Source organism: Tachyglossus aculeatus, chromosome 7 (assembly GCF_015852505.1).
Source record: "Tachyglossus aculeatus isolate mTacAcu1 chromosome 7, mTacAcu1.pri, whole genome shotgun sequence".
In the NCBI taxonomy this organism is placed as follows: Eukaryota; Metazoa; Chordata; class Mammalia; order Monotremata; family Tachyglossidae; genus Tachyglossus; species Tachyglossus aculeatus.
In genome coordinates, this window is record NC_052072.1 from 18,944,888 (window position 1) to 18,969,454 (window position 24,567).

The following is a 24,567-nucleotide window of genomic DNA, read 5'->3' on the forward strand; positions in this document are numbered from 1 at the left end:
CACAGTGATGGTATTTATTAACTCATGCTATACCAAGGACTGTGCTAATGAACACTGGGATAGAGAGAGTCTAGATTACTCTATTTATTTATTTATTTATTTTACTTGTACATATCTATTCTATTTATTTTATTTTGTTAGTATGTTTGGTTTTGTTCTCTGTCTCCCCCTTTTAGACTGTGAGCCCACTGTTGGGTAGGGACTGTCTCTATATGTTGCCAATTGGGACTTCCCAGCGCTTAGTACAGTGCTCTGCACACAGTAAGCGCTCAATAAATACGATTGATTGATTGATTGATTGATTTTTGGTCTGGATTACTTGGATAATTATCACAATGATGGTATTTATTAACTCATGCTATACCAAGGACTGTGCTAATGAACACTGGGATAGAGAGAGCATAATCAGACTGGACGCAGTCCCTGTCCCACATGGGGCTCATGATCTAAGAGATATAATAATAATAATAACGATGATGGCATTTATTAAGCGCTTACTTTGTGCAAAGCACTGTTCTAAGCGCTGGGGAGGTTACAAAGTGATCAGATTGTACCCCGGGGGGCTCACAGTCTTAATCCCCATTTTACAGATGAGGTAACTGAGGCACAGAGAAGTGAAGTGACTTACCCAAAGTCACACAGCTGACAATTGGCAGAGCCAGGAATTGAACCCATGACCTCTGACTCCAAAGCCCGGGCTCTTTCCTACTGAGGTACGCTGCTTCTCATATGGGGTGCAGATCTCTTTATCCCCATTTTACTGAAATTGAGACACAGTCAGCCAGTGTTATTTTCTGAGTGCTTCCATTGTGCGGAACACAGTAGTAAGTGCTTGGGAGAGTACAACACAGTTAGTGGACAAGTGGCTAAGTGACTTACCCAGGGTTACCAGCAGGCTAGTGGTAATACTGGAATTCGAACCCAAGACTCCGGTGACCATGTCCTGTGCTCCTTGCGCTAGGCCACACAGCCGTACACCTGGCTCTTGACTGGGACCGTACGGTAAAGAACAGGTCTGCCCTCAAAGTTCAATCGATAGTATTTTTTGAACAGCTACTATTTGCAGAGCACTGTACTAAGCACTTGGTAGAATACAATAGAGTCAGGAGTTAGGATCCCTGCCTTCAGGGCCATTATGATGAAATCAAGTCACCCCAACAAGTAGCTATAAGTACTCTCTTCCCTTTCTTTATTTCTTTAAGAAGGGTGGGCTGTAAGCTTGTTGTGGGCAGGGAACGTGTCTACCATCTCTGTTGGATTGTACTCTCCTAAGTGCTTAGTACAGTGCTCTGCACACAGTATAGACCGATGATCTGCTGAAGTGCCTCAGGACAGGCTTCCTTTAAGGAGCGAATCCAGTGAGGAGATCAGCAGCAGGAAGAGAGGGAGGGAGGGATGCTTATGGAAAAAGCAATTTCCATGGAAAGTGTAGAGGAATCCACATTTCCTGATATTTGGGGGGTACAATGGATCTGGATCCAAATCTTCTTGAGTCACCAAGTGCCAGGAGGCTGAAGCCATCAAAAGGGGCTTTTTCTGTTCTGTTTAGCAGTCCTTGCCATGTGACCTAACCAGAATAATAATAATAATTGTGGTATTTGTTAAGCGCTTCCTATGAGCCAAGCACTGTACTAAGCACTGGGGTAGATATAACAAAACCATGTTGGGCACAGTCCCTGTTGCACGTGGCTTTAATCTCCATTTTACAGATGAGGAACCTGACGCCCAGTGTAATTAAGTGACTTGCCTGAGGTCGTACAGCAGGCAAGTGGAAAAGCCTGAATTAGGACCCAGGTCCCCTGACTCTTGGGCCTGTGCACTTTCCATTAGACTGTTCATTCATTCAATTGTATTTATTGAGCACTTACTGTATGCAGAGCACTGTACTAAGAACATGCTGCTTCACTCTGTTGAGAGCCGAGTAGATGCCCCAGTGTTGTACCTTAATTTCTCGAGGTGCTCTTCATGAGGGCATTTACCGCTGGGGTCAATCCCATCCTTTCTTCCCGGGTAACATGGGAGAAGCTATCTCCATGTTCAGGCCCCCATTCAGTCTTTCATCAGTCGATGGTATTTACTGAGCACTTACTGAGTGCAGAGCACTGTGCTAAGCACTTGGAAGAGCACAAAAGAACAATAAAGAGACACATTCCCTGCCCACAACGAGTTTACAATCTAGAGGGGGAGGCAGACATTAACAGAAATAGATAAATTACAGATACATACATAGAGAAGCAGCACGGCTCAGTGGGAAAAGCATGGCTCGGGAGTCAGAGGTCATCATCATCATCATCATCAATCGTATTTATTGAGCACTTACTGTGTGCAGAGCACTGTACTAAGCGCTTGGGAAGTACAAGTTGGCAACATATAGAGACAGTCCCTACCCAACAGTGGGCTCACAGTCTAAAAGGGGGAGACAGAGAACAAAACCAAACATACTAACAAAATAAAATAAATAGAATAGATAAGTACAAGTAAAATAAATAAATAAACAAATCATGGGTTCAAATCCCGGCTCCGCCACTTGTCAGCTATGTGACTTTGGGCGAGTCACTTAACTTTTCGGTGCCTCAGTTACCTCATCTGTAAAATGGGGATTAAGATTGTGAGCCCCACAGGGGACAACCTGATCACCTTGTATCCTCCCCAGCGCTTAGAACAGTGCTTTGCACATAGTAAGCGCTTAACAAATTCCAAAATTATTGTTATTATTAAGTGCTATGAGGTTGGGAGGGGGGATGAAGAAAGGGAGCAAGTCAGGGTGACGCAGAAGGGAATGGGAGAAGAGGAGAGGAGGGTTTAGTCAGGGAAAGCTTCTTGGAGGAGATGTGTCTTCAATACGGCTTTGAAGGGGGGAGAGTAATTATCAGTCGGATATGAAGAAGGAGAGTGGGCAGTGGGCGAGAGGTTGGCAGTGATAGAGACGAGATTGAAGTGCAGTGAGAAGGTTAGCAGTAGAGGGGTGAAGTGTGAGGAGTAGAGGAGTGTGGGCTGGGTTGTAGCAGGAGAGAAGCGAGGTGAGGTAGGAGGAAGGGGCAAGGTGATTGAGGGCTTTAAATAATAATAATAATAATAATAGTAATAATAAAGCCAATGGTAAGGAGTTTCTGTTTGATGTGGAGGTGGATGGACAACTGTTGCCATCCTCTAGCCGGGATCTCTTTGGGCTTATTTTGGGCTGTAGGTGTTGGCCTCCACAGAGCTTTCTGGGGTTCACTGCTCATACTGTAACCCAACCCCTGGAGTAGCTGTCCATCCACTTTGAAACTCACCTGGCTTAAAAAAGAAGGGGTGGGCCTTGCTGTGGAACAGATCCCAGACTAGGATGTTTGGTTCTCTGTGTGGAGTTGGACCCCAGTTGAAACAGTCAAATATCCCCGTAGGAAAGTCCAGAGCTGATGTTCTGGGTTGGATTAAACTAGAAGTCACTAAAAAGAGTTATAATAATAATAATTGTGGTATTTGTTAATTGCTTTCTATGTGCCAGGCACTGAACTAAGCACTGGGTGGATACAAGTAAATCAGATTGGACAGTCCCTATCCCACAGTCTTAATCCCAATTTTACAGATGAGGTAACTGAAGTCCTTCAGACTCCCAAGCCCATGCTTTATCCACTAGCCGATGCTGCTTTTACCGAACAAATAAATTAGTCCCTGAGCAATCCAAAATTGGTCCTAACCAGACCAGAGAAAGAATAATAGTGAAAGTGTAGTTAAATGAATTGTAAAGCCTGGAACTAATGAGACCAAGCAGAGAGAAATGCAAATATTTGACAGAACGGTCAACAAATTGGGCTCTGAAAATACTCCTAAGCTGAGGAGGAGATGGCACCATGACCAGCAGTTTCACTGATATCCTGGGGATCTTCCTCAGTCAATATAATCTTGGGAGTGTCAACAAAAAAAATTTCTAAAAATGTGATCGACTTGGCCCCTGAGTTGTCTTAGAGAGCAATAAAGAGAAGAGACATGGCACTCAAACCCCGATCCCTGTTTTCCCAGAAGGAAAGAGGTTTTCTCAATGGGATCAGCCCGGAGCTAGTGAGGAGTCAGAGAACCTGGGTTCTAATCCTGGCTCGGGGGATTCTAGTGAGGATGGCGTGTCTACTTTCAACAGCTTTCAAGTTAAGAGCAGGACACAACTAAGAGGCCATCCATTAAAGAGGAAGCTCCTTTTGGGAAGAAAACATGTCTCTTCTTTCTACTGCACTTTTGTACAGTGTACTGCATCCAGGGAAGGCTCAAAAATAAACTCATTTTTTTAAAAAAATGAGATTTGGTAAATGATTACTATGTGCCAGGCACTGTACTAAGCACTGGGGTACTTACCAGTGAAGCAGCGTGGCTTAGTGAAAAGAGCCCGGGCTTGGAAGTCAGAGGATGTGGGTTCTAATCCCGGCTCCACCACTTCTCTGCTGTGTGACCTTGGGCAAGCCACTAAACTCCTCTGTGCCTTAGTTACCTCATCCTTAAAATGGGGATTAAGACTGTGAGCCCCACGTGGGACAACCTGATGCCCTTGTATCTACCCCAGCGCTTAGAACAGTGCTTGGCCTAAGAAACGCCTAAGAAATACCATTTTCTGCTTCTAGCTTTAATTCTATTTGTTCTGACGACTTTGACACCTGTCTACATGTTTTGTTTTGTTGTCTGTCTCCCCCTTCTAGACTGTGAGCCCGTTGTTGGGTAGGGACCGTCTTTATATGTTGCCAACTTGTGCTTCCCAAGCGTTTAGGACAGTGCTCTGCACACAGTAAGCACTCAATAAATACGATTGATTGAATGAATTATTATTATTACCAGGTAAGCAGATTGAACACAGTTCCTGTCCTGCATTGGGCTCACAGTTTTAATCCTCATTTTACCGATGAGGTAACTGAGGCACAGAGAAGTGAAGTGTCCTGCCCAAGTCACACAGCAGACACGTGGTGGAGCCGGGATTAGAACCCAGGTTCTCTGACTCCGAGGCCTGCGCTCCTTCCACGAAGCCGCACTGCTCCCCTTACTACCTCCAATGTAACATGTCCTTCATAATTTGAGACACATTCACGCTGTTGCTTTATTTTTCAAGGAGCATGTGTGTCCTGGGGGGAGAGGGCTCATTTTATCTGAGAAGCAGTGTGACCTGCTTGAAAGAGCACAAACCTGGGAGTCAGAGGGCCGGGGTTCTCATCCCAGCTTGGCCACTTGTCTGCTGTGTGGCCTTGGACAAGTCACTTCACTTTTCTATGCCTCAGTTCCCTCATCTGTAGGATGGGGATGCAACACCAGTTTTCCCCTCCTACTTATACTGTGAGCCCCCTGTGGATCAGGGACTGCCTACGACCAGATTCACTTGAATCTGCCCCAAGCTTGGAATAATAATAATAATAATGGTATTTGTTAAGCACTTACTATGTGCCAAGCACTGTTCTAAGCGCTGGGGTAGATACAAGGTCGGCAGGTTGTCATCATCATCATCAATCATCAATCGTATTTATTGAGCGCTTACTATGTGCAGAGCACTGTACTAAGCGCTTGGGAAGTACAAATTGGCAACGTATAGAGACAGTCCCTACCCAACAGTGGGCTCACAGTCTAAAAGGGGGAGACAGAGAACAAAACCAAACATACTAACAAAATAAAATAAATAGAATAGATATGTACAAATAAAATAAATAAATAAGTAGAGTAATAAATATGTACAAACATATATACATATATACAGGTGCTGTGGGGAAGGGAAGGAGGTAAGAAGGGGGGGATGGAGAGGGGGACGAGGGGGAGAGGAAGGAAGGGGCTCAGTCTGGGAAGGCCTCCTGGAGGAGGTGAGCTCTCAGCAGGGCCTTGAAGGGAGGAAGAGAGCTAGCTTGGCGGATGGGCAGAGGGAGGCCATTCCAGGCCCGGGGCTCACAGTCTTAATCCCCCTTTTATAGATGAAGTAACTGAGGCACAGAGAAGTGAAGTGACTTGCCCAAGGTCACACAGCAGACAAGTGGCAGAGCCGGGATTAGAACCCATGACCTCTAGCTCCCAAGCCAGGGCTCTTGCCACTAGGCCACGCTGCTTCTCAGCGCTTGGCACATAGTAAGAGCTTAACAAATACTGTAATCATTATTATTATTTGAATTATTATTATTATTATTGTTATTATTATTATTATCATCTGGGAGTCCCCCAGACTGGTCAGATGACCTTGAGACAACAGAGATCTGCCATTTCCCCACGGAGCCTGTCTGCCACTAAGCAGAGATTTACTGTTAGGCCCAGTTGGTTAACAGCTCTAGTGGCTTCATATTGCAGAAGCCAGTAAGGTAAATGAACTCATAAATTTAAAAATAAATCCATGATGGAATACTCAGTGAGACCGGGCCTGTTCTACAGCTAAATAGCTCCCCCAAATCGCTGAGGTGCTTTGGAGATGTTCTGCATATCTGTAAATAACTCCCTGTCTGCCGCGCTGTCTCTGGAGGGCTCACCGAGATACTGAAGCAGCGTGGCTCAGTGGAAAGAGCCCGGGCTTTGGAGTCAGAGGTCATGGGTTCGAATCCCGGCTCCGCCACATGTCTGCTGTGTGACCTTGGGGAAGTCACTTCACTTCTCTGAGCCTCAGTTACCTCATCTGTAAAAGGAGGATTAAGACTGCGAGCCCCACGTGGGACAACCTGATCACCTTGTATCCCCCCAGCGCGTAGAACAGTGCTCTGCACATAGTAGGTGCTTAACAAATGCCATTATTATTATTATTATTATTATTATTATTATTATCATTATTATTATTACTGGGGAGAAGGGCTAGAGGGAAATCAAGGGGTTACTTTTCCCAAGTCTCTGCCCTGCCCAGGTTAGGTAGAAACAGACACCCACTCATTGCCAATTTGTACTTCCCAAGCGCTTAGTACAGTGCTCTGCACATAGTAAGCGCTCAATAAATATGATTGATGATGATGATGATGATCGCTTACTCAAGCAACAGAATCTGCCCAAACATGATATGCAGCAGGGCCTAGTGGGGGCCAGGGAATCAGAAAGACCTGGGTTCGAATCTTGGCTCTGGCACTTGTCTGATGTGTGACTTTGTGCAAGTCACTTCACTTCTCTGCGCCTCAGTTCCTTCATCTGTAAAATGGGGATAATAATAATGGCATTTATTAAGCACTTACTATGTGCAAAGCACTGTTCTAAGCACTGGGGAGGTTGCAAGGTGATTAGGTTGTCCCATGGGGGTCTCACAGTCTTAATCCCCATTTTCCAGATGAGTTAACTGAGGCCCAGAGAAGTGAAGTGACTTGCCCAAAGTCACACAGCTGACAATTGGCGGAGTCAGGATTTGAACCCATGACCTCTGGCTCCAAAGCCCGGGCTCTTTCCACTGAGCCACGCTGCTTCTCATGAGTCCTGTGAGCTCCATGTGGGACAGAGACTATGTCCAACCTGATTACCTTACAATAATAATAATAATTATAGTATTTTTTTAAGAGTTTACTACGTGCCAGGCACTAAAGTAAGTGCTGGGGTGAATGCAAGCAAATTGGAGGTTCACAGTCTCAATCCCCATTTTACAGATGAGGTGACTGAGGCACGGAGAAGTGAAGTGACTTACCCAAGGTCACACAGCAGATAAGGGTGGAGCTGGGATTAGAACTCATGACCTTATGGCTCTCCAGTCCATGCTTTATCCACTAGGCCATGTTGCTTCTCCTAACACTTACAACAGTGTCCTGCACATAGTAAATGCTTAACAGGTGCCACAGTTATTCCCCCCTTCTAGACTGTAAGCTTGTTGTGGGCAAGGAACATGTCTGTTTATCGTTATACTCTCCAAAGAGCTTAGTACAGTGCTCTGCACACAGTAAGCACTCAATATATACGATTGAATGAATGAATGAATGAAGGCTGCTAATAATAATAATAATAATGGCATTTATCAATCAGTCAATCAATCAATCAATCATTTGTATTTATTGAGCGCTTACTGTGTGCAGAGCACTGTACTAAGCGCTTGGGAAGTACAAGTTGGCAACATATAGAGACAGTCCCTACCCAACAGTGGGTTCACAGTCTAGAAAACTATTAAACACTTTATTAAGCGCTTACTATGTGCAAAGCACTGTTCTAAGCACAGGGGAGGTTACAAGGTGATCGGGTTCTCCCACAGGGGGCTCACGGTCTCAATCCCCATTTTACAGATGAAGTCACTGAGGCACAGAGAAGTGAAGTGGCTTGCCCAAAGTCACCCAGCTGACAAGTGGCGGAGCCGGGATTTGAACCCATGACCTCTGACTCCAAAGCCCGGGCTCTTTCCACTGAGCCACGCTGCTTCTCACGCTAATGAAATGGATCCTCAGGGCGGCGAGGACGGGCTCGTGGGGTCTGAGACATGGACGGTTGAGAAGGGGCATCTTCTAGACTCGCTCCCCAGGACAAGCTCCCCTGGGGACAGCTTTTGTTCTCTGTCTCCCCCTTTTAGACTGTGAGCCCACTGTTGGGTAGGGACTGTCTCTATATGTTGCCAACTTGGACTTCCCAAGCGCTTAGTACAGTGCTCTGCACACAGTAAGCGCTCGATAAATACGATTGATGATGATGATGATGATGACAAGCTCCCCTGGGGACGGCTTTTGTTCTCTGTCTCCCCCTTTTAGACTGTGAACCCGCTGTTGGGTAGGGACTGTCTCTATATGTTGCCAATTTGTACTTCCCAAGCGCTTAGTACAGTGCTCTGCACACAGTAAGCGCTCAATAAATACGATTGATGATGATGATGATGATAAGCTCCCCTGGGGACGGCTTTTGTTCTCTGTCTCCCCCTTTTAGACTGTGAACCCACTGTTGGGTAGGGACCGTCTCCATATGTTGCCAACTTGTACTTCCCAAGAGCTTAGTACAGTGCTCTGCATGCAGTAAGCGCTCAATAAATATGATTGATTGATTGATTGATGATTGATTGATTGCTGCCCTCATTCCACTGCCGGATCAGCCCTGCCAATATTCCCCCCTTCTTTCTTCCTCCTTAACTTCCCTCAAAGGAGTTGAGGACTGCAATCAGCCCGGATCGCCCAATATCGCCATTTCACCTCTGAAACCTGGCATTGCGATAGTAGCAAATACCAATCAATCAATCCATATATTGAGTGCTTACTCTGCACAGAGCACTGTTGGGACAGAACAGCCTGCTAGTGGAAAGAGCCCGGGCGTGGGAGTCTGAGGTCATGGGTTCTAATCCTGGCTCCGCCACGTGTCAGCTGTGTGACTTTGAGCAAGTCACTTCACTTCTCTGGGCCTCAGTTCCCTCATCTGTGAAATGGGGATGAAGACCGCGAGCCCCACGTGAGACAACCTGATTACCTTTTATCTACCCCAGCGCTTAGAACAGTGCTTGGCACATAGTAAGCGCTTAACAAATACCAACATCATCATTATTATTATTCTCTGGGCCTCAGTTACCTCATCTGTAAAATGGGGATGAAGACCGTGAGCCCCTCGTGGGACAACCTGATTACCTTGTATCTATCCCAGCGCTTAGAACAGTGCTTGGCACATAGTAAGCACTTAACAAATACCAACATTATTATTATTACTATTCTCTGGGCCTCAGTTACCTCATCTGTAAAATGGGGATGAAGACCGTGAGCCCCACGTGGGACAACCTGATTACCTTGTATCTACCCCAGCGATTAGAACAGTGCTTGGCACATAGTAAGCGCTTAATAAATACCATCATTTTTTTTACAATACAACAGAGTTGGTAGACCTGTTCCCTGCCCACGATGAATTTATAGTCTAGTTTACAATACCACACTTGTTCCTATTATGATTAATATTTCCATCATTTCCTCTAGACACCTGGTATTGCACCTGGACTTGCACCCTGTATTTACCTCTCCCTCAGCCCCTCAGCGCTTACATGGCTTAGTGGAAAGAGCCCAGGCTTGGGAGTCAGAGGTCGTGGATTCTAATCCCGGCTCCGCCACTAGTCTGCTGTGTGACTTTAAGCAAGTTGCTTAACTTCTCTGTGCCTCAGTTCTCTCATCTGTAAAATGGGGATGAAAACTATGAGCCCCACGTGGGACAACCTGATTACCTTGTATCTACCCCAGCACTTAGAATAGTGCTTGGCACATAGTAAGCGCTTAAATACCAACATCATCATTATTATTATTACATACCCCTAATTTCTGTATTTATAATAATAATAATGGCATTTATTAAGTGCTTACTAGGTGCTTAACTTCTCTGTGCCTCAGTTCTCTCATCTGTAAAATGGGGATGAAGACCATGAGCCCCACATAAGACAACCTGATTACCTTGTATCTACCCCAGCGCTTAGAACAGTGCTTGGCACACAGTAAGCGCTTAACAAATACCTTCATTTTTTTTACAATACAACAGAGTTGGTAGACCTGTTCCTTGCCCACGATGAATTTATATTCTATCTTACAATACCACAATTGTTCCCATTATAATTAATATTTCCTTCATTTCCTCTAGACACCTGGTATTGCACCTGGATTTGCACCCTGTATTTACCTCTCCCTCAGCCCCTCAGCGCTTGCATGGCTTAGTGGAAAGAGCCCAGGCTTGGGAGTCAGAGGTCGTGGGTTCTAATCCCGGCTCCGCCACTAGTCTGCTGTGTGACTTTGAGCAAGTTGCTTAACTTCTCTGTGCCTCAGTTCTCGCATCTGTAAAATGGGGATGAAGACTGTGAGCCCCTCGTGGGACAACCTGATTACCTTGTATCTACCCCAGCGCTTAGAACAGTGCTTGGCACATAGTAAGCGCTTAAATACCAACATCATCATTATTATTATTACATATAACTTCTGTATTTACAATGATAATAATGATGATGGCATTTATTAAGCGCTTACTATGTGCTTAACTTCTCTGTGCCTCAGTTCTCTCATCTGTAAAATGGGGATGAAGACTGCGAGCCCCTCATGGGACAATCTGATTACCTTGTATCTATCCCAGCGTTTAGAATAGTGCTTGGCACATAGTAAGCTCTTAAATACCACCATCATCATTATTATTATTATTATTATTACATATCCATAATTTCTGTATTTATAATAATAATGATGATGATGGCATTTATTAAATGCTTGCTATGTGCGAAGTACTGTTCTAAGCACTGGGGAGGTTACAAAGTGATCAAGTTGTCCCACGGGGGGCTCACAGTCTTAATCCCCATTTCACAGATGAGGGAACTGAGGCCCAGAGAATAATAATAATAATAATGATGGCATTTATTAAGCGCTTACTATGTGCAAATCACTGTTCTAAGCGCTGGGGAGGTTACAAGGTGATCAGGTTGTCCCTCGTGGGGCTCACAGATTTAATCCCCATTTTCCAGATGAGGTAACTGAGGCACAGAGAAGTGAAGTGACTTGCACAAAGTCACACAGCTGACAATTGGCGGAGCCGGGATTTGAACCCATGACCTCTGACTCCAAAGCCCAGGCTCTTTCCACTGAGCCACGCTGCTTCTCCTATTTAGGGAGCCAGAGGTCATGGGTTCGAATCCCGGCTCCATCACATGTCTGCTGTGTGATCTTGGGCAAGTCACTTAACTTCTCTGGGCCTCAGTTACCTCATCTGTAAAATGGGGATTAAGACTGTGAGCCCCACGTGGGACAACCTGATCACCCTGTATCCTCCCCAGCGCTTAGAACAGTGCTTTGCACATAGTAAGTGCTTAACAAATGCCAATTATTATTATTATTATTATTATTATTTATCTTAATGTTTGTCTCCCCTTCTAGACCGTAAGCTCACTGTGGGCTGGGAATGTGTCTAACAGCTCTGTTATATTGTACTCTCCCAAGCGCTTAGTACAGAAGCAATGTGGCCTAGTGGAAAGAGCATGGGCCCGGGAGCCAGAGGACCTAGGTTGTAATTCCGGCTCCGCCACTTGTCTGCTGTGTGAACTTGGGCAAGTCACTTAACTTCTCTGTGTCTCAGTTACCTCATCTGTAAAATGGAGATTAAGACTGTGCGCTCCATGTGGGACAGGGACTGTGTCCAATCTGATTACTTTGTATCTATCTCAGCACTTAGAACAATGCTTGACACATAGTAAGTGCTTAACATATATCATCATCATATTATTATTATTATTACTACAGTGCTTGGAATATAGTAAGCACTTAACCAATACCACAGTTATTATTTCAGTGCTCTACACACACTAAGCACTCGGTAGATACAACTGATTGATTAGCAAATACCAATTATTATTGGTTTTTCTCATTTTTTAAATTATTATTATTATTACCTCCTCTTCCCCTGGCTTTAAAACCGACCCCATGTTAACCTTCTCTTTGAGTCCGGATTCCCGAAAGATGTTGAAAACACCGGACTCTGAGCCTGGAAAACTCCAGTTTTTTAGTTCACACACACAGACCACATAAGATGGTGGACAACGCAGGAGCCGGAGAGGAACGACATATAGCGTGACCATATTGATTTTGAGCATTAGCAGAACAGCATGTGGTTGAAGGTGACTTTCGGATTCTTCCAAGTCCATAAATTAGTAACTCAAGCTAGGTGATGACCACACCTGACCCCATGGGCGGGTACGGGGGAGGTTCGGCCTTCATCCCGTTCTAAGAACGTGTTACTTTCCCTCCCCATTCTGAAACTTTGGGATTGGGGCGGAATGCCACCGAAAATCCAGCTCCGGCCAGGATCGCCAGCCCCGCGGCCTCGAGGGCGGCAGAAGACAGTCGAAAAGTAGATTTTGGAGGCCTTACGGGTCACGGGTGGTTCAGATTTGAGACACCGCATGGGAAACGAGATTGTGGAAGACAAGAAAGGGGTCCGCTATAGGCCTGAGCCGGTCAGAAATCCATTTTTTAGCTGCATCGTACAGGAGGTCTCCATGGGCGACTACCAGATTGTAAAAAGGAGCTGTCTCGGTTACTAAGGAGGCTTGCAAATTGGTTCCTGATTTTCAGCAGCCTGCACCGATGTTTTCCCAGGCCACTCTCCCTACCAGGAAGAGTCAACCAAACGGAGCCATCAAACTTTCCGATTCACCCTGTATCTGACAATTACCCTCCCCACCCTTTAAAGCCTTATTGAAGGTACATCTCCTCCCCTTCCCTGACCAAGCCCTCCTTTCCTCTTCTCCCACTCCCTTCTGCATCGCCCCGACCTGAATCCTTTATTCAACCCAACTCCCAGCCCCACAGCACTTACGTCTGTAGCTGTAGTTATTTATTTATTTCTATCAATGTCCGTCTCCCCCTCTAGACTCATTGTGGGCAGGGGAATGTGTCTCTTTATTGTTGTATTGTACTCTCCCAAGTACTTAGTACAGAGCTTTGCACAAAGTGCTCAATGAATACGAGTGAGTGAATGAATGAATGAATGAAAGGGTGTGCGGTTCTGGGAGCGACGTCCACAGGGATGCCTGTTGGCTGACTGCTCTCTGCTCGGAGGGAACTGAGGCCTGATGCTGACACAGCCCTGCAACAACGGGGTCAGTGCAGCATGCCAAACGTGAATAAAAGTAGCATCATAAGTGAGGACCGCTCTGTCCGGAGGAGGGGGAACTCCCAGAGCCCCTGCTAGCTAGCCTGTCACCACTGCGGCCCGGAGAATGAGGCTTGGCACTTCGAACTGCGTGCCTGGCTCGATGGGGGCTCGTGGCTCTGGCATTTGGAGGTTGGGCCGCTGTTGGTTCAGCTGTCGCTTAACTCGGAAAGTATGAAAGCGCAGAGGAGTCTGGGAATACGAGAACATAATGTCCGGAGCAGATTTCATGTGAAGCATGAAGGTGGGGAGGGACGGGGGAGGGAAAGAGGAGAGGGCATGTCAAAAACTTCCAGGGCTATTTCCTTCGGGCTCCCGAAGGGCCTCCGGGCTGCAGCTGAGATGGGGTCTGGTACAAACTAAATGCAGCCCATTCCACCCGTGCTCCTTGTTGAGAAGACAAAGCAGCATGGTCTAGTGGGGAGAGCAGGGGCTTGGGAGTCAGAGGGACCTGGGTTCTAATCTCGGATCCGCCACTTGTCTGCTGTGTGACCTTAGGCAGGCCACTTCACTTCTCTGTGCCTCAGTTACCTCATCTGGAAAATGGGGATTAGGACTGTGACCCTCATGGGGGGTTTGGACTGTGTCCAACCTGATTAGCTTGTATCTACGCCAGCACTTAGAACAGGGTCGGGCACACAGTAAGTGCTTAACAAATAAAAAGATGGGGCCTTCTAAAATCTCTCCCTCCCTGTGCTATTTCTCCTACTATCACCTCAGCAGTGCACTTGAGTCTGTGCCCACCCTAACCCTCTGCCTGATAGCACTTAGGTACTTATCTTTAAACTCTGTTGCTTCTCTTTCCTGCAATTGATTTTGGAATCTGTCACTCCCACTAGACTGTAAGCGCCTTCAGGCCAACGGATTGTGTCTGTTAACTCTCTTGTGCTCTCCCAAGTGCTTAGTGCAACACTCTGCACACAGTAAATGCTCAATAAATACCACTGATTGACTGAGCAACCCAGGTAAATCTGCCCCCTTTGAGTGTGTCTTGGTTGGTTTCTCCTCAATTACTTTCCCCTGCTTCAAAGCCTCAACGAAGGCACATCTCCTCCAACAGGCCTTCCCCGACTAAGCCCTCCTTTCCTCTTCTCCCACTCCCTTCTGCATCGCCTTGACTTGCTCCTTTTACTCATCTGAAGGCACATCTGCTCCAAGAGGCCTTCCTTGATTAAGCCCTCCTTTCCTTTTCCCCCACTCTCTTCTGCATCGCCTTGACTTGCTCCTTTTTCTCACGCCCCTTCCCTCAGCACCACTTATATAAGTATTTGTAATTTTATTTATATTAATTTCTGTCTCCCTCTCTAGACCGTAAGCTCATCATGGGCAAGGACTAGGTCTGTTATATTGTGTTGTACTCTCCCAAGCACTTGAGTGCTCTACACACAGTAAGAGCTCAATAAACAGGATCGATTGACTGACCACCCTCTCATCTTTCACAGGGACCATCTCCGTCCACCTGCAGAAGGATAGCAGGGGGCATCTCAGCCTGATCGCCAACCCCCTGAAAGAGAACCGAGGGCCCTACGATGCCGTCTCCCCAGAGCCAGCAGTTTCCATATGGCAGAAGCTCAAGAAGACGACCAGCAGTAGCACTGACCATGCTCTCGTCCAGTGGAACCACGGTCAGCTGACACACACCATCCAGGACAGGTATGTTGGGCGGGCTGGCACCCAAGGGCAGCAGCGAACAGCCCGAGCTTCAGAACAGTAACAATGCCGCTCATTCATTCAATCGTTTAATTGTATTTATTGAGCACTTACTGTGGCAGAGCACTGTACTAAGCTCTTGGGAGAGGATATAACAATAAACAGACACGGTCCCTGCCCACAACGAGCTTACCGTCTAGAGGGGGAGGCAGATATTACTACAAATAAATAAATTGCAGACTGGGAGGGAGGATGAATAAAGGGAGCAGGTCAGGGCGATGCAGAAGGGAGCGGAAGAAGAGGAAAGGAGGGCTTAGTCGGGGAAGGCCTGTTGGAGGAAATGTGCCTTCAATAAGGCTTTGAAGCGAGGGAGAGTAATTGTCAGATTTGAGGAGGGAGGGCATTCCAGGCCACAGGCAGGAAGCGGGCCGGGGGTCAACTGCAACATAGACAAGATTGAGGTACAGTGAGAAGGCTGGCATCAGAGGAAAGAGCCCGGGCTTTGGAGTCAGAGGTCATGGGTTCAAATCCCAGCTCTGTTACTTGTCAGCTGTGTGACTTTGGGCAAATCACTTAACTTCCCTGTGCCTCAGTTACCTCATCTGTAAAATGGGGATTAAGACTGTGAGGCCCCCCGTGGGACAACCTAATCACCTTGTAAACTCCCCAGCACTTAGAACAGTGCTTTGCACATAGTAAGCACTTAATAAATGCCATTATTAGTATTATTATTATCCGAGGAGCAAAGTGTGCGGGCTGGGTAGTGAGGTGAGGTAGAAGGGGGCAAAGTGATGGTGTACTTTAAAAGTTTTTGTTTGATGCAGAGGTAGATACCACTGGAGTTTCTTGAGGAGTGGGGAAACATGTCCTGAACATTTTTTGTAGAAAAATGATCCAGGTAGCAGAGTGAAGAAAGGACTGGAGTGAGGAGAGATAGGAGGCTGGGAGGTCAGCAAGGATACAGTAATCAAGGTGGGGTAGGATAAGTGATTGCATTAACATGGTAGCAGTTTGAAAAGAGAGGAAAGGGTGGATTTTAGCACTGTTGGAGGTACTTCTGCCTATACTCATAGTAATAACAATAATTGCCATGTTTGTTAAGTGCTTACTAAGTGCCAAGCACTTGGGTAGATACAACTCATTCAGATCAGAAACAGTCTCTTGGCCCCAAAAAGGAGAAACAGTGTGGCTGAGTGGAAAAAGCACTGGCCTGGGAATCAGAGGACCTGGGTTCTAATTCCAGCTCCCTAACTTTCATTCATTCATTCATTCAATCATATTTATTGAGCACTTACTATGTGCTAAGCGCTTGGGAAGTAAAAGTCGGCAACACATAGGGACGGTCCCTACCCAACAATGGGCTCACAATCAATCAATCAATCAACCAATCGTATTTATTGAGCGCTTACTGTGTGCAGAGCACTGTACTAAGCGCTTGGGAAGTACAAGTTGGCAACATATAGAGACAGTCCCTACCCAACAGTGGGCTCACAGTCTAGAAGGGGGAGACAGACAACAAAACGAAACATGGAGACAGGTGTCACACTTGTCAGAACAAATAGAATTAAAGCTTTATGCACATCATTAACAAAATTAATAGAATAGTAAATATGTACAAGTAAAATAGAGTAATAAATCTGTACAAATATATAAAAGTGCTGTGGGGAGGGGAAGGAGGTAGGGCGGGGGGATGGGGAGGAGGAGAGGAAAAAGGGGTTCAGTCTGGGAAGGCCTCCTGGAGGAGGTGAGCTCTCAGTAGGGATTTGAAGGGAGGAAGAGAGCTAGCTTGGTAGGTGTGCGGAGGGATGGCATTCCAGGCCAGGGGAAGGACATGGGCCAGGGGTCGATGGTGGGACAGGAGAGAACGAGGTACAGTGAGGAGGTTAGCAGCAGAGGAGCAGAGAGTGCGGGCTGGGCTGGGGAAGGAGAGAAGGGAGGTGAGGTAGGAGGGGGCGAGGTGATGGACAGCCTTGAATAATAATGATGGTATTTGTTAAGCGCTTACTATGTGCAAAGCACTGTTCTAAGTGCTGGAAGCAGAGTGAGTTTTTGCTTGATTCGTAGGTTGACAGGCAGCCACTGGAGATTTTTGAGGAGGGAAGTAACGTGCCCAGAGTGTTTCTGCACAAAGATAATCCGGGCAGCAGAGTGAAGTATAGACTGAAGTGGGGAGAGGCAGGAGGATGGGAGGTCAGAGAGGAGGCTGATGCAGTAACCCAGTCGGGATAGGATGAGAGATTGAGCCAGCAAGGTAGCGGTTTGGATGGAGAGGAAAGGGCGGGTTTCGGCAATGTTGTGGAGGTGAGATCGGCAGGTTTTGGCGACAGATTGGATGTGTGGGGTGAACAAGAGAGCGCAATTGAGGATCACACCAATGTTGTGGGCTTGTTAAATGGGAAGGATGGTAGTGTCGTCTACAGTGATGGGAAAGTCAGGGAGAGGGAAGGGTTTGGGCGGGAAGATAAGGAGTTCAATCTTGGACTTATTTTTATATGGCGGGCAGACATCCAGATGGAGATGTCCTGAAGGCAGGAGGAGACATGAGCCTGGAGGGAGGGAGAGAGAGCAGGGGCAGAGATGTAGATTTGGGTATCAACAGTGTAGAGATGATAGTTGAAGCCTTGGGAGCAAATGAGGTCACCAAGGGAGTGAGTGTAGCTAGAGAACAGAAGGGGACCAAGAACTGACCCTTGAGGAACCCCTACAGTAAGGGGATGGGAGGAGGAAGAGGAGCCCGCAAAGGAGACTGAGAATGAACAGCCAGAGAGATAAGAGGAGAACCAGGAGAAGACGGAGTCTGTGAAGCCAAGGATGGATAGCGTGTTGAGGAGAAGAGGGTGGTCCATAGTGTCGAAGGCAGCTGAGAGGTCGAGGAGGATTAGGATAGAGTATGAGCCGTTGGATTTGGCAAGAAGGAGGTCAGGTGGTCGGTCTGCTGTGTGTCCTTGGGCAAGTTCCTTAACTTCTCTGGACCCCAGTAACCTCATCTGTAAAATCAAGATTAAGACTGTGAGCCCCATGTGGGACAGATTAACTTGTATCTACCGCAATGCTTAGTACAGTGCCTCACACATAGTAAGTGCTTAGCAAATACCATTTTGAAAGAAGGGGAATCACAGACTAAGGGGGTTGGCAAACAGGTGTTGAATCCCCATTTTACAGATGAGGAAACTGAGGCTCAAAGAAGTTTAATGGCTCTCCCAAGGTCACCCAGTGGCCAAATGGCAGGGCTGGGATTACAACCCAGGTCTCCCCATATCCAGTCAAGTGCTCCTTCTCAAGCAGCACAATCTGAATCCAGACGGCTGTCCCGTAATGCTTGAGGCCCCAAATCCCAGCTGGGATTCCATCTGGGATCACAAACGTAGCCAAGAAAGATAATAATTTGTCCCACCCCTACCCCCGGAGGCCCTTCATCATTCCCCTTTTCCAAAATAAACTCTAGTAGACTAGATATTTTCCTAATGTGACATTTCTAGGGTGAGGGATTAAAAAGCAATGTGCCTCAACACTTGATGTGTAAGGGTTTTTCTAAGATTGAAATGTACCTAACCAGAATGAGACCCCCCCCCCCCCGCCCCAAAAAGTCAGCAAATAGAAATGGAAAAGAAACCTATCTGAGCGAGGGAAAATTTTGGAGGAATAATCTCTTCTTAGGCAGCGAATGGAACCAGAGAACAGAGGTGAATGCAGAGTTCATTGGGTTATTACCCTCTTTTTCTGCAGGATATGAGTTGAGGGCTTGCCTGCCTAATGATGGTAGATACTCTAGGGCTGTGAAACTCTGGAAAAATCAACTGCCTTTCTCAGGTGGAAAGGACCTCTGAATGATTTCCCTTAGAGGAATGAAAATATCTCTTTTGTCCTAGGAACACCAGGAATTAATTTCCCAAGGGTAAAGGCGTAAAGGGCCGGTATTGCCAGTATCTCCATTTTCCCAAGCCGGCCTGTCTTCTCCCACTAAAGCTGTTCTTAGAATTTCCCTAGCGAACCATTACCTACTAGGAAACTGCACTGGTGTTAATCCTCATCAAGTGAAAAGTGAGTTTGAAAAACCCTCAATCCTGAAAGAGTTAATTTACTTTTGTGAGCTATTCAGGTATTGAAGAATCACTCATTTTAGTCATCTAGGCCAACCCAATCCAATCTTGTTCCTGGCCATTAATCTCGCTGGCCAATAAATAACTCACTTTGACTGTGAAGGAGGCAGGACTCCACCAAGCACTTCTGAGGGCCAAAAGTGGGTCCTGGGTAGAAAACGGGCAAGGTCTCTTCAGAGATGAAATGACTAATGTTGGCTTTCAGAACGGCTCGGGGTGGGCCCGGTCAAGTTCTCCTTGTGATTTTTCTCCTCCAAGAGGCCTTCCCTGACTAAGCCCTCATTTCTTCTCCTCTCGCTCTCTTCTTCACCCTTGCACTTGGAAAAGCACCCTTTATTCACCCCTCCCACGGCACTTATGTCTATATCTGTTATTTATTTATTTATACTATAATAATAATAATAGTGGTATTTGTTAAGCGCTTACTCTGTGCCAAGCACTGTTCTCAGCACTGGGGTAGATACAAGGTAATCAGGTTGTCCCTTGTGGGGCTCACGGTCTTCATCCCCATTTTATAGATGAGGTAACTGAGGCACAGAGAAGTGAAGTGACTTGCCCAAAGTCACACAGCAGACAACTGACAGAGCCAGGATTAGAGCCCATGACCTCTGACTCCCAAGCCCAGGATCTTTCCACTAAGCCATTCCCCTTTCTAGACTGTAGGCTCATTGTGGGCAGGGGACGTGTCTACCGACTCTGTTATATTGTACTCTCCCAAGCGTTTACTACAGTGCTCTGCACACAGCAAGCGCTCGATTAAAAAGCACTGATCGATTGGGAAGTAAACAGGAGCAAGGCAGCTTTTCCCTGAATGAAACCTCCCAACTGTGCTTCATTCCCCCAGCTGTCCGAGCAAGGCACTGCTGAGAACAGAATTCCACTTCCGTGCAGATGTCGCCTCGTTCAGAGAAGATGCAAATGGGAACCAGGCAGAGAAGAAAAGCTTCAACCCCTGGGGCCTGCACTGCCACAGAGTGCATCTGACCCGCATGTACTCCGAATACCAAGAGAACAAACTGCACCGTATCCTTGCTCGGCATTTTTTCCTTGTCCGGAGGGAGGGAGGAAAAAGACAGCCAGGATGGAACTGCCACGATGAAGCAGGATTGGCCTAAAGAATCAGAATAGATTCAGTCGATCAACCATTCATTTGTTTTGCTGTATGGTATTTGTTAAAAGCTTACTGTATGTCAAACATTCATTCATTCAATCGTATTTATTGAGCGCTTACTGTGCAGAGCACTGTACTAAGCGAACACCATTCTAAGTGCTGGGATAGGTACAAGTTAATTAGGTTGTCACAGGTCCCGTCCTGCATGGGGCTCACAATCAAAGTCGGAGGGAGAACAGGACAACTGAGGTACACAAAAGTTAAGTGACTTGCCCGAGGTCACACACAGCAAGTAATTGGCAGAGCCAGGATTAATTAATAGGATTAATCGATGGTATTTATTGAGCATTCACAGTGGTCTAAAAACCTGGAGCGGTATGACTGAGTCATTAGACACGTTCCCTGCTGACAAGGAGCTTACAGTCTACAGGGATCGGTTGCTTCTTCAGGCTACTAGGGCTCCAACCCTCGTAGAACAGACTACCTGAAGAATACTCGATTTTTGTTGAAGCTTCAAAAGCTGCAGGATTGAAGTTAGGGAGTTCCTTCTGGTCATTTTCTCTTTCCCCCTTCCCACTCCCCCTCCTCCCTCTCCCGGAGGTCTAAATCCCCTGTCCCCCGGTTGAGCTGGAGAAACTGGGCCAGGACATGACAAATAGGACAAGCAGGAGGAGGAAGTCTTCACTGCCTGGTAAGGCCTCACCAGAAACATTATTATCACCGGCTTGATTGGCATGACGATGTGACGGGGACCAGGGGGAGATGGTGAATGGGATCGCCCATCCCTTTGGCCCGGAAAATCTGGACTGGGTTGCCCGCCGAATGCCAAAATGTACATTGCATCTGAGTAGGAGACTGCCAGCCTGGAGCTGGGCATCGAAAAAGGTTCAGAAGGGAAGGCCCTGGCTCTATCGTTACACTCCTGCAGGTTGCCGAGCAATTCCAGGCTATTTTACATAACATGGTCAAGGACACTATTCCCTGAGAAGCTCTTGTGGCCAGATAATGACTCCGGCGAAATGACGATTCCCGAAGCTACCTCCAAAGCCAACCCCGACCCACTTTTCGCAACAGATATTCATCCATTCGACCTCTTAAGACTTTATCCCTCCAGTTTATATGGGGCAAATGTAAATCGTGCCCGATCTGCCAAGGACAGGTCTCCTCTGTTTAAGATTTAAACCTTGGGCCAAAGGGGAGGAAAAAGCTTCCTAAATAAATGATCTAATAAGCAGAAGTACGGCAAAGTCAATCATCTGCATGGCCAGTAAAGGTCTTCTGCTTCTTTGCCATGAAAAATGGGAGTTGAAGAATCACTGTTGGGGCAGAGACTTGAACAGGGATGGCAGATAAGTGGGAGAGGCCCTTGCTAATCATGATAACAGTGATGGTAGCATGGGCCTTTGAGTCCGAAGGACCTGAATTCTAGTCCCAGCTCCACCATTTGTCTGTTGTGTGACCTTGAGTGAATCACTTAACTTCTCTGTGCCTCAATTATATCTGTAAAATGGCGATCAAGACTGTGAGCTGCATGTGGGACGGGGATTGTCCAGCCCGATTTGGTTGTATCCACTCCAGTCCAGTGTCTCACGTATAATAAGCACTTAACAAAGACCGCATTATTAGGTCTCCTGACATCCAGCAGTATGCATTTTTCACCATAGTTTGGGCAGGTGGAATTTCCTTAATTTCCATGCCAGGGTTCCTGTTGCTTGAAAACGTGGTGTCCAGATACAAATACCCTTGCATTCTGGACCTGAAAATGGGGACGAGGCAGCATGGGGATGATGCCTCCGAGGAGAAGAAAGCACGCCACATAAAGAAGTGTGAACAGAGCACTTCAGCCTCGCTCGGAGTTCGCATTTGTGGAATGCAGGTAGGCCGATGTGGTCCAGGAGCCCCTCAGGGGCAATCAATCAGTCAATCATATTTATTCGGCGCTTACTGGATGCAGAGCACTCTACTAAGCACTTGGGAGAGTACGGACGCGGCATAGTCCTTGCCCACAGTGAGCTTACATCTAGAGGGGGAGACGGACGTTAATATAAATAAATCACGGATGTGTATATAAGTGCTCTGGTGCTGGGTGGGGTGTATAAAGGGAGTGCATCAGGGTGACGCAGAGGAAAATGGGAAAAGAGGAAGGCCTCTTAGATGAGATGCACCTTCAATAAGGCTTTGAAGGTGGGGAGAGTAAATGTTGGTCATGAAGAGGGAGGGTGTTCCTGGCCAGAGGCGTGACATGTGTTGACCATGAGATAGACAAGATCGACCGAAGGGTGAGGGCTGGGTTGTGAGATGTAAGAGGTGTTCTTGTTGTTCTTGTAAGAGAGTAGCCAGGGGAGGTAGAAGGGAGTGAGGTGATTGAACGAAGGGTTTAGCTTCACCCTAGCACCCTAGGTTCTGGAAAACGGAAGGAAAAATCCATAGCCTGACTGGACAACTTGACAAGTGATTTCTGATTCTCCCGAAATCACCAAGTCAGAATCTTCCCTCCACTTGGAGTATCCGCTAAGTACCGTAAGGCCAGTTTGCCACATAGATTCTTGTAATAAGACTCCCCTTTAGGTATAATTTATCCCTTTTGAGTGCCAATTAATCAATCAGTTCTGGGACAGATGTGTCCAGGGCGTCGCTATGGGTTCAGAAACAACTCAACGGCATAAGACAAGACAAGTATTTACTGAGCACCTGCCCAGGTACTAAGTGTTTGGGAGAGTACAGCGGTAGCAATAATATCTGTAACACTTGTTAAGTGCTTATTTTGTGCCAAGCATTGTGCTAAGTGCTGAGATAGATACAATTCATCCGATCTGATACAGTCCTAGTCCCACGTAGGCCTCACACTCTGAGCAGGAGGAAGAACAGCTACATTTTCCTTACTTTAAAGATGAGGAAACTGAAGCCCAGAGAAGTAGAGTCGCTTGCCCCAGGTTTCATGGCAGGCATATGACAGAGCTGGCATTAGAACCCAGGTCTCTTCACACCCAGACCTGTGCTCTTTCCAGTAGGATACTGCTTCTCAAGACAGCAAGGCCTAATGGATAGAGCACGGGCCCGGGAGTCAGATGGACCTGGGTTCTAATCCCGGCTCGACTACTTGTCTGCTATGTGACCATGGGCAAGTCACTCAACTTCTCTGGATCTCAGTTTCCTCATCTATAAAATGGGGATTAAGACTGTGAGCCCCATTTGGGGCAGGGACTGTATCCAACCTGATTTGCTTGTATCAACCCAGCGCTTAGTACAGTGCCCGGCACATAGTCAGCGCTTAACAAACACCACAAGGAGCTTACACTCTAATAGAAGAGCAAGTCCAGAAGGGCTTACAGCAAGCAAAAATGGGAAGAAGAACAAGGATGAAGCAGGAAGCAGCACAAACTCACCAGGACTAAACAGCTGAATCAATAATTGAATGTACAGATACCTATGTAAATCAAAACTGCCCTCACCTGTACCCAAAGGCTGAGGACAGGAATAAAATGCTCAAGGGAAAAGGGCTGACATGACTGGGGGAAGGGGTGCTATGAATTAATGGGGGAAGGCTTCCTGGAGGAGTTGGGATTTTAGGAGGGCTTTAAATATGGAGAGAGCAGCAGTCCTGAGGGAGGAGAGAGTTTCAGTCTGGGGAAACAGCAGGAGCAAGGAAGGGGTCTTTTCTTCTTACTCCAAAGTTTGAGTTTGATTTTTAACCTGCCTAACGCAAATCTGGGAGCTCTAACCAACCACTTCCAGGAGAAGGGCAGCTGATTCTTTTTCATTATCCGGAAAGAACCGATCATTTCAGCCAATGGGATATGGCTTATCCTAGGACCTGAAGGAGAATGGGAAATATAAACTTCGGTGCTCATTCGCTCTTACAGTCTGTCTGATCCGAGCAGAACCAGACACCGATTTGGTGGTAAATGTTATAGCTTTCCTTAATTGAAACTGCCACCCCTTGAAGCTAGAGGCTGAGACTGTAAATTTGTTTCACATATGTCCCTTAGAAGTTTTGGCATGTAACTCTCAAGTGGCTGAAGGGTGATGATTTGTGGTGTCAACTGAATATCTCCCTAGACCTCAACTTGTTTAAATTGATCTGATTTATTTAGTACGCTATACCAGCTACGTACTGTATGTAAGCTGATTTGGTAATCACCAGTCTGTGGAGGATAAATGCGGCTCTCTCTCTAATGATGCTTC

The 24,567-nt window shown here is 46.6% G+C and overlaps 1 protein-coding gene across 8 annotated transcripts in view; it reads left to right on the forward strand.

Moving 5' to 3' along the window:
• Positions 1 to 24,567, forward strand: part of IP6K3 (inositol hexakisphosphate kinase 3) — a 69,261-nt gene that overhangs the window by 37,754 nt on the left and 6,940 nt on the right. For all 8 annotated transcript variants that reach the window (XM_038749664.1, XM_038749662.1, XM_038749660.1 and 5 more), the window contains 3 exons: positions 14,964 to 15,174; positions 20,116 to 20,294; positions 22,083 to 22,258. In XM_038749664.1, coding sequence (XP_038605592.1) covers positions 14,964 to 15,174; positions 20,116 to 20,294; positions 22,083 to 22,258 — 566 coding nt within the window. The remainder of the gene's footprint in view (positions 1 to 14,963; positions 15,175 to 20,115; positions 20,295 to 22,082; positions 22,259 to 24,567) is intronic.